General features: G+C 34.6%; 1 protein-coding gene across 1 annotated transcript; it reads left to right on the forward strand.

Annotated features, from left to right (window-relative positions):
- The first annotated feature begins 8,752 nt into the window (after positions 1-8,752).
- LOC145072997 (suppressor of disruption of TFIIS-like) lies at positions 8,753-11,111 on the forward strand. The gene is made up of 9 exons (XM_079019530.1): positions 8,753-8,875; positions 9,218-9,286; positions 9,381-9,446; positions 9,550-9,647; positions 9,747-9,784; positions 9,891-9,978; positions 10,099-10,443; positions 10,537-10,602; positions 10,708-11,111. The coding sequence occupies exons 2-9, from the start codon at positions 9,220-9,222 to the stop codon at positions 10,867-10,869; spliced, it is 930 nt and encodes a 309-aa protein (XP_078875656.1). The 5' UTR covers positions 8,753-8,875; positions 9,218-9,219; the 3' UTR covers positions 10,870-11,111.
- Positions 11,112-11,546: the final 435 nt, after the last annotated feature.

Here is an 11,546-nt window from a genome sequence, read left to right on the forward strand (position 1 = left end):
ACTAAAAAACACCAACATAATCCTCAGATACTTCGCATAACTGCTACGAACTAATCTCTAACCAACAACCTAGGGGTTGTGACTTCCTTGACACGTGTATGGTTCATGTGCTTTCAGTAGTACGGGCCCATACTACCTTCCACACCTACCCATGTTTGTCTCAAGTATCACCACAACGCCCTAAGCACAAACATCCCTACCAAGCACTCAATCCTAACCCCTAGAGGAATACCGAATAGCTCATATCAAGGAAATCCTAGGCTAGCAGGCATCATAAATCAGGCAATTCTATCATGCAATTCCTGAAGATCGCTAGCCTAGTACTAGCATGTTGTTCTAACATATCTCAAAAACAAATAACTTGTATGGTATTTTGGGGTAACTTAACGGCTCCGGCTGATCGTACCCTCTGCGTCTCCCTTTACTTATTTTGAAAATCATTTGAAACCCATTTTTGAAAACCTCTCCTTGATTTGAGACTGGATTCACACGAATGTTCCTCCAATTCACTCAAACCAAGGCTCTGATACCAACTTGTAGCAACCAAAAATTTCAACCAATTTGAAATCATTTTATTTCATTCAAAAAATATTACGTTCATACATCTTGTTTTCAAAATAGTTTAAACATCAGAGTACTCCCCAGAACCATATGACATAAATCATAAAAATGAGGAGCGGTACGATCATGCCTTCGCCTTGCCACGATCTCCTGAAGCACCTGAAACAATAAACCACAACTATAAGCCTGAAAGCTTAGTGATTTCCCCCAAAGTACCCATACACATATAAACACGCATACAGCTAAGAACAACATACTACGGGTACAATCAACCTTCCAGTTGGAATACCCCTGGCTCTCAACCATTGAGTTGGAATACCTACAATACACGAGCCCAATCATCCTACCGGGATGGAATACTCTTGGCCCACAACCATCGGGTTGGAATGCCCAAACACCTATACCCACAACACTAACTACTATGGGTCCAATCATCCCTGAGGACGGAATACCCCAGGCCCCTCAACCATCGGGTTGGAATGCCAACATACTATGAGTCCAATCATCCTATCGGGATGGAATACTCCTGGCCCACAACCACCGGGTTGGAATGCCAACATACTATGAGTCCAATCATCCTACCGGGATGGAATACTCCTGGCCCACAACCATCGGGTCGGAATGCCAACATACTATGCGTCCAATCATCTTACCGGGATGGAATACTCCTGGCCCACAACCATCGGGTTGGAATGCCCCACCTCCTATACATACGGTTACTACTACTAATATTACTATGGGTCTAATCATCCCTCAGGATGGAATACCCCAGGCCGCTCAACCATCGGGTTGGAATGCCAATCTATACTAGCAAACATGCACACATAACATGCAACCACATAGTACTCTACAGAACCAATGTACTAGGGCCCTATCATCCTATCGGGATGGAATACCCTTTGCTACTGCTCAACATACATAACCAGCAGGTAACCTCCTACCAGCGTACATAAGGCAAGACCAACTACAGGTCTATACTCATAACTGCTACCCAACTACCAGGGTGTTGATCCAACAGAACTAGCCATCTCTTAACTACCCTTTCCTCTAGGATGCTAAGCTAACAAGGCCTATCCTCATGTCATTATCCTATATACTAGGATACTAGCAAGCATATCATCACACAACATAATAAGCTCTAAACAACAATTGAAAGCGCCGGCCTTGGTGCCTTAGACCCTTGAGTACAGTGAGGAAAACTCACCTTGCAACTGCCGAAATCCTACAAATCTCTGACTATTGACTCACCGGAAATCCCAACTATCACATGCAAATCATCGCGTTAGAATCCATCATGACTTTCTAGGCCAAGGGCCCATAACACTCATTAAGTCCGTTATCCTCTTATTAGGCCAAGACCCAAAACCAAATCCTCATGCAAAGCCCAATATTGGCCCAATTTACTAAATTGGGCCCACCTTTCCAAACAGGCCTAGATCCAAGGTCCATAATAATTATTGGGTCCAATTTACTCCATCCATATTGTTCAGTTGCAGCCCAAGCCCAGCTAACCCAATAACAGCCCAATTACTCATGGCCCAAAAATGAAAACTCAACAGAAGGCGTATGTTGGGCGTACTCCTCTGGTACGCGGGGCGTACGCTCGTCTGTACCAAAAATCCTTCCAAGTGCTTAATGGCTTAAGCACTTAAGCCCATATGCTAGATCCCGTGACAAAAAGGGCCTAGGACTCATAAAGTCTCAATATTTATCCTTTTGGACGTCCATAAAGCTCTTAACTCAAGGTCTTAACCCATTAAGACATTCCTACTTCTTACATGGGACAACCAAATCCATTAGGACCTCATTTTTCTTACTCAAGACCTCTCCAATTGTCTAAAAGGACAGCTCATCTTAACCAAAACACATCATGCATCATAATGGGGGGTTTTTAGGACAAGAATCGTGTCAAAACTTCATCATACTTAGATCTACACAAAATAGATGTCAAGCAAGAAGCTTTATACCTTTAGGAGCTCTTGAACCACCAGAAAACTTCGGATCTACACGTTGGCCTTCTTCCTCTACTCACTAGATGCAACACCTTCTTCTCAAAACACTCCAAATTCACTTCAAAAGCTCACACACTTAAGAAGTTGGCTAGGGTTTGGGGAAAACGGCTCTAAACAGTGGAGGCTAGGGTTTTGGAGGGCTGTGAGCTCTTAAAGTTGTTTAAATAGCCTCCACACCCGAAATATTAGGGTTTCTGAATGATAGGCGTACGTTGGGCGTAATTCCAGTACGGTGGGCGTACATCGAGGGACCCCATGTTTCATTTACTCCATTACGTTGGGCGTAACCCAGCCTACGTTGGGCGTACCCACGCCTGTCCCATACGCATGCATGGCCTTCCCTTGAAAACTTTTTCCATTAAATTCCATAAGTGTCAATATCTTCAAAGTGTCAAAACTCCTTTATTCTAAGTTTGTTTCTGACGAACTTTATATCCACGAAAAGGTGGCAAGAAGCCCTACGCTTTTAGCAACACACCCCGACACGAAACCTTCTCGAATAAAACCCATTGCCCATAAAAGACCGAAACTCCCTTACTCTTGATCTCGGGGATTCATAAATAATTACTCTTAGAACGGGGCGTTACAGACACTCTCTAACATGTAGAGTAAGGTTTTATCCTCACTTAATACATTTGGAAGTCTATAAATTATGAGATTTACATTCTTCATGATGTGCTCGACAATCTAGAACTTAGATTAGAGATGTGTTGTCTACTTGCACATCCCAAAAAGTGTTTTGGATAATATTTTACAAAGCTTTTGAAAAGAAAATGTTTGTTGCTTAGAGGTCGGTCTTCCAAGAGATGGAGCTGATATCCAAAAAAGTTAGTGGTATCCATACTGATCTTGATAAGATTCAAGAGTCAACCAATGAAGAACCTATATATGGTCTAAGTTTTTAATCTGGGTTTGAAAGAGCTATTAAGGAAAATGACATATCTCTAACTCTTTTAAATATACTTTGATAGAGGAGATCATACACCTAGTCATATATATTGAGGTTATTTGATTCACTAATATGCAATAATCAGAGTACGACAACTATCGAAAGTCCTGGCATGCCTTATAAGGTTACAAAAGAGAAGTAGGATATGGAGAGTGAAATTCAATCTATGAATGTTTGAAAACTTGCTTGATGGAACATTTAGCCTTAAAATCGTAAGTGTTGGTGGATCTTTAAGAAGATAACAAACATAGATAGGAATTGATACATATTCAAACCAAAGTGGGTTATGAAGAATGGATAAACTTATGAAGTTCATTTATAAACTGAACAAGCATCTCGTGAGATGGAATCTTTGCTTTAATGACAAATTTCAAAGAGTATGGATTCCAAGAAACAGTGATGGTCCTTAAGGTGTGCCAAAGATAGCGGAAGTCACTAGGATTCCCATTTCAATGAGAAAGTTCAAAGAGTTTAAACTTTGAGAAATGAAAAATAAGCCATATATATATATATATATATATATATATATATATATATATATATATATATATATATATATGTGTGTGTGTGTGTGTGTGTGTGTGTGTGTGTGTGTTAAGAATAGTGGGAGAAATTAGAATCGTTGTTTCAACGAGAAATTTCAAATAGTTTGAATTTCAAGAAATGATGATGAGTTATGCTAATGGAAGCAACTGGGATCTTTGTTTCAATAAGAAAGTTCAAAGAGTTTGAATTTCCAGAAACAAAGATGAGTCGTGGATGTGCCAAAATTAGTGGTAGAATATTGTACACGTACTGAGTGTGTTGATCTATGGAGATAGATCTTGGATAATTTATTAGGATAAGCTAAAACATATAAAATCTTGAGGAAACTCGAAATAGTTCATAATGCATGGCTTGATATTAAGCTACTATCCTAGTTCTAGTATTGATCTAGAAGAAATGAATCGTGTCCCTCATGATTTTTCTTATGGGATCGATCGTATATTTCATAACACATACCATATCTAATGACTCATATGCCTTAAGCACGACAGGCTAGATCAGATCAACTTGGAGAGAATCACTGAATCAATATCGAGTGCATTCCTTAGTCGTCTTATGAGCACTAAGGTTATGATCGTAGTATGAAATAATTTATTGTAGAAGTTACATTCATGCTAAGTTTCACACTAATAAAGACAATTTTGTTTGTAGTCAAAATTGGTGTCTTTTACTGAATGGTGAAGTATTAACTTTGAAGAGTACCAAGTAATACACCATGGTGGATTTAACAATAAACTTGGAGTATATTGTAATTATTAAGATTGAAAACAAATTTATCTAACTAAAAGAGATTCATTATTGATATATTTGTTGAAATTCAATCATTGATGATCATTATGAAAGATTCTTGTGATTGAAAGGGTAAACTTACCTCGAGTATGGATATAGATTTCACGCAAGCTCACATGAAGTATACTTAGTAAGGACCATCACATTTGATAGTTGTTTGAATGTGAAGATGTCATAGTCAATAGAGTTATATTGGTAGAAATCTTGTCGATCCATTCACTAAATAGAGATTCCAACTAATGCTCATGAGTTTTTAAATAGAGCTTTAAATATTGGAATAACCCACGCTTTGAGAGATTACTTGAAGGATTCAATCACGTGTAAGTCTGAGATGATAATATCTTTTGTTCTTAAAACGGAGAGATATTAAGTTCTTTTGTACAAGTTGGTTGTGTTTTGGTCTTGCTCTACCATTATCTGTGAGTGGTAGTTATAAGGGGTAAGTTCATGCATGATTTGATGAGTAGACATAAAATATGTAGTCAAACTTTGTATATTTCGTCTCTTATAACAAGAGATGTGATATCCTTAGGCCCCTCGATGATTTCATACTGATATCTTATGTGCTTGGACGGGTCCGAACTAAATTGATATGTTCAATTAGAAGTCTGATTTGATTATCAAAAATCGTAAATTGAGAAACATGATGTTGAACTATTAGGTTGATTTATAATCCATGAATTATTTCACAATGATATCTTGTAGAAACAGAGGAGTAGTTGATCGCTTATCTATGGATTGATACTAGATAAGATTACAGTTTGGCAGTTGTTGTGGAAGGCATGCTTTGTTGGTTATTAGAAGATCATTTGACCAATAGTAGTTGATGAATTGTCCAACTAGCAGACTATTGGAAATAGGTATCCAATGTCATAACTAAATTGGTATAACTTTGGGAATAATAACAAAGTCTTTTGGGGTTGCCCTCAAGAGCTAAAATAACTAGAATAGATTTGAGATATTGAAATAATTCTTTAATTGATTTATTACATGTTCATAAATTAATTAGAACCTAATTAGAATTGATTGATAATTAATTATAATTAATTTAAAATTAATTGGAATTAATTAAAATTAATCAGGAACTGATTGAAGGTTCATGATCTGAATGTTAATTGTTCAAAAGTTGAACAAAATGAGCATTCTAGAAACCTTAAAGAGGGTGGATGGTTTGGGGGCTTCTAGGATGTTTCGATAATCATTATAGGTAATAGATGAGGAAAGGATTTAATCTGGATTAAATCTGATTATTTAATTAATTCAGATATGTTTTGCCTGCAAGTTACCTTAGTCATAAATAGACCCTTAAGCCTTCATTAATTTTTGTTCCAACCCTTCCCCATACTTATAAAATATGATTTCTCAAGTATCCTCTCTCTCCTAAACATTATAGGGTTTTAGTCTTTTAGGTGTGAGTCATTAGAAACATTCTATTTTAGGTGTTAGTCCTTCAAAGCCAATGTAGGAAGGTCAAGAATTTCAAGTGGAACAAGTATATGTTATTATACTTGAGATTTTAGTAATAATATCCCTTTTGATTTAGGAGCAACTTTTTCATCCGTGTGAACCTCAATTGTTCCAAAATTAACCACTTCACTAACTCCAATGACTGAGAACATTACATATAAATAAATGTTTGCTCATACGAAACATTTTCTGAAATTAGTCATTCGTAAAGGTTAAATCACCAACAAAGTAATGGCAGATTAATAGTTGTTCAGCCGCAATATGATATATGTGGATTGTGTTTATCATATGAATGCTACTTGAACCGACATTATTTAGAAACAGAACTTATGCAAAATGAGATAATGCAGCTAACTAATTAGTGTTGTTAGATTCATCGTCGGATGAATATGAACCGTCTACGATACTTTCCATTATTATTTTTCAGATGTGTGAACTCATTTTGTTTAAAGGTTAGAGAAAATGAATGGGACTGAAGAAGGTTTGCATGGAATTGAGAAAAAATAGAATTGAATTGAGATAGAATGAAATTGAATTGGGTTGAGGTTTGATGGTTTTATATATACGTAAAAAAAAATTATTCTCTTTGATCGGTCAACTGTCAAAGAGTGTGGAAAAGAAAAAGGTAGCAAAAAAGCCAACCATTTGGACGGTTTCTAAGAACCCGCCAGATGCTTCATCCACATGATTGATTTTTCTGTGGAATCATGCCACCGACGGTACCGCCAACCCAATTACTTAAACCACTAACGACTCCGTGCACCCTAATTGTATGTAACTTTTGAAAACCATGATTTTTTAACTTTTAAGATTTTTAACAAATGTACATGGCTTATTGCTAACGAGTTCGTGCACCCTAATTGTACGTAACTTTTGAAAACCATGATTTTTTTAACTTCTAAGATTTTTAACAAATGTACATGGCTTATTGTTCTGGTGTCTAGGACTTTTACACCCCGTTCCCGAGTTGTAGCAAAGAAAAGAAGAGAAAAGAAAAGAAAGTAACGAGAGAAAAGAAGAGAAGAGAAAGGAAAAGAAATTTGTCTTTTGTGTTCCCGAGTTGGAGAGAATTGGAAGGAAAGTTAAACATTTTGTTCTTTCTCTCCAAATCCTTCCAAATCGGGAGGAAAGTTAGGAGGAAAAGTGATCCCTCAATTTCCTTCCACTTCCCTCCTTTAATGAAACTCGGGAACACTAATTTCTCTTACTTTCCTCTCACTTCCACACATTTCCTTTCTTTTCTCTCCTTAAATTAAACTCGAGAACGGGGTGTTAGTTGCTGATTTTGGATTACCCCGCAAATTATTTTTGGTAACTCTTCTAAGAATTCTATTTGAGGTTCATATTTCAAAATTAAAACAAATCAAATTTATGTTATTTAATTTACTGTCAAATTCAGAATTTTCAGTTTTTTTTTTTTTTTTGTTTTGCTTCGTGTTGGTCCACTCCATGCCCATGCACAATGCAGTTCATATGTTTAAAACATATGTAAGAATTCATCTGAAAATTGCAGTGTCCTACTGACAATGAAAAATCCAACTAGTTATCATTTAAAACTCAATTTTTTTTTTTATAAAAAGGTTCTTAAATGCAAAACTGAACTACAGACATAATGAAAAATAAGCTAAATATTATGAAAATTAATTAAAATGATTTTTAAGTTATATATGAAATTAAAATATAGATTTTATTTTTATTATAGTTTTAAAGACCTAGGTAATATCCAACGAAAATATACTATTTTTTTAGAATGGTATATCACCTAAATTCGAAGTATGTGGAATTCACCCTCATCTTTTTAGTTGTTCGGTGGATGGAAAAAAATTAATTTTTCCACTTAAAAATTTAATTTATCCATATAAAATATTTTTTTTATATACAGATTTGAATTCTAGATTATATTATGCAGGTATATTGAACCTTTGTGAATCTTGCCAAAATTTCAAGCATATTCGTTACATCTTTTTTGTTTTCGTAAGTTGTGGCCCATCACATTTAACGTACGCCAAGTAAACAAAACTCACAATCATTTACAATATAAAAAGGAAGACGAAATAAACAAATTTGTTATTATATTTTTATAACTTAAATCACATATTAATATATACTTTAATTCTATAATACATATACATATACGTAACACAATTGGATCAAAGTTCATGAGTATTAAAAAAAATTGATGTAAGAAGTTCAAACTAAAAAAATGTAGGTATGAAACCAAACGTTGACCAAAATTCTTTTTTTGCTTGTTTGACCACACAAACAGAAGAGATGCTCTTGTTTGTTTATGGGTTTGAATGTTCTCGAAACTAGCCCCAAATGCAATTCACTTCTATCATGAGTTTTTCTCTTAATTTTTTATTATTATTTGTTTGCTACTCATAATTCATGTTTTATAAACAATAAAATATTGATAAAATATGCTAAATAATCGCCTATTTAAAGCGACCCTACCTCTACGTTTTCCTTCCCCCCGCTCTCTTCTTTGCTTCTCATAAACTCTCTCTGTCTAATCCTCTGATTCTTCAACATTCTATTCGATTTAATTTAGGTATGAATATGCATAATTTTCTCTTCAAATTCTTGAAAACTCTCCGATTTTAGCATATACAGTTTGATTGGGAATGAGTTCCAACTCAAAATGATGATCAAAATTGTTGTCTTTCTCTTCCTAACACGAATTAGGTCGAAATGATTTTAAAGGACGATGAATTTGGTTTCATTCATGGTTAATAAAAAAAATATATGAAAATTCAGGGAGAAATCTTCGCCATTTCTGCATTTACACTATTTATGGCTTGCTTCTAGTAAATAATGCAATAATCAGTTGTAGATGTTAAGTTGAAAATACCACATTTCTATGGATTCTGAGAGTTGAATTTGATGTGTTTAGAAATGAAGATGGAGTTTGAAGGTCGGTTTGGACAAGCTCAAAGGCAGAAATATGATTGCCTTCTTTTCGGTACATATAACACAAATCGTTTTTTGTTGCTATTTTAATCATTTTGTTGATTGTAATTAGTTTAATTTACTTCCGGAATTTATCATCTGTACAGATCTAGATGATACTCTTTACCCTGTTAGTGCTGGATTGGCAGCTGGAGTTCTCAAGAACATCAAAGGTTTTGTTCGACACCTGACATTTGATAAAGATCCCCTTCCTGAGATCAATTATAATTCGTTTGTTGATCTCTAAATTTACTTCATGGTTGATCAAATTTGCAGATTATATGGTTGAAAAGCTTGGAATCGATGCAGAAAAGATCCCTGAACTATGTAATTTGCTATACAAAAACTACGGGACCACAATGGCAGGCATTCGGGTATGGGATTTTCACTTTTTCTTTTAATGATCTTAATTTTGGATTTTGCCTTCTGAATATCTGATAAAATCTTATGTTCTTCATTGATATCTTACATAGGCAATTGGCTATGATTTTGACTACGATGAATACCACAGGTGAGAAAGAATATATGATCTATCTACACGTATTCAACTTCCATATATTATTTATTTATATTTGAGTTGATTATTGACGTCATCATTTCTTTTTTCTATTTTCTAGTTTTGTTCATGGACGATTGCCATATGAGAACTTGAAACCCGATCCTGTTTTGAGGACTCTTTTATTAAGCTTGCCTATTCGCAAAGTCGTAAGTATTTTCTTTTTTTTTTATAGATGAAAAATGCAACAAAATTCTTTTTTGGACTACATTGAAAAAAGTGATATACCACAAGGACTAAAAATGTATTTATTTTTGTTTGTTTTCTAGATATTTACGAATGCGGACAAGATCCATGCTGCTAAAGTTCTTAACAAACTCGGATTGGAAGATTGTTTTGAAGGAATCATTTGTTTCGAGACTTTGAATCCCATTCACAAAACTGTGGCTTCTGATGATGAAGATGACATCGAGTTTGTAGGCTCAACAACACAGTCTTCTGCTAATAACAATAATAATAATAATAATATAACAAACGAAATATTTGATATAATCGGACATTTTTCAAGATCTAACTCAACCTCGGAGTTACCAAAGACACCAATTGTCTGCAAACCATCCGAAGACGCCATTGAGAAGGCTCTCAAGATCGCCAACATTAACCCTCAAAGAACGGTATTATTTTTTTCATTTCATTTCGTACCTTTGTATGTACAATTTTTGGAGTTTTATATGTTAATTTTAACACATGTTCAATTGTTATTTCAGTTGTTTTTCGAAGACAGTGTCCGAAATATTCAATCGGGAAAACGTGTTGGGCTCGACACAGTTTTGGTAAGCTATATATACACGATATTGAAAAAATATTTGACAAAAAATAATAAAACTTAAAATTAAAATAATAATGTTTTTTTAATATTATGTAATGTTATGATGTAGGTTGGGACATCTCATAGGTGCAAAGGTGCGGATTATGCTTTAGAAAGCATGCACAATATTAAAGAGGCGATACCGGAGCTGTGGGAAGCCGATAACAAGGTTTCTGACGGCGGTTATAATTCCGGCAAGGTCAAAATCGTGGAGACATCTGTCACAGCTTGAGAATCGAGATTAGATTAATGTCGTTATCTCTTTGGCTTACGTATCTGAACGCAGACTTGGTTGTACCTTGTGGAATGCAAGTTGTACCATGATCTGGGTTTGGTTGCAAAATTTGTCACCCAATCATGATGTATATGTGGTAGATGTTAATGTTATGGGTAATGGTGATGAAATCTTAAATTCATTGTCTAGTCAGTCGATGTAGATGTTTCATGGTCAATAATAATTAGTGTTTTAATAAATTATGTCTTAGTGGTAATAATAATATTGGATGATGCTAAATGAACTCCAACGACACTTGAACGAACCTATTATAAAAGTCCACTTGATGACTTGATCAAAATAATATAACTATTTTATTTTTTTAGTTTTTATAATATCTAACTTTGTATTTTTTTTATACCATAAAGACAATAGAATTTTCTATTTTACCATCTATGTTTATACATTACATTTAATTATATAATTTTTTTAAAGTGTACATACTCTCTTAGAAACATAATAGTTTAAAACAATTATTACATAAAAACATACTATTAAAAAAACAAATCACACTAATTCTATTAACCATTTTCCAAAATTTAATCAAAATTTAGAGTTATTTTTAAAATAGTCACCAATTTTGATGACATCTTCAAAGTGACGATGTCGAAACTGTGTTTACTATTTAATGGGGA

Source organism: Lactuca serriola, chromosome 9 (genome assembly GCF_051521515.1).
Source record: "Lactuca serriola cultivar US96UC23 chromosome 9, Lser_US96UC23_V15, whole genome shotgun sequence".
Classification (NCBI taxonomy): Eukaryota; Viridiplantae; Streptophyta; class Magnoliopsida; order Asterales; family Asteraceae; genus Lactuca; species Lactuca serriola.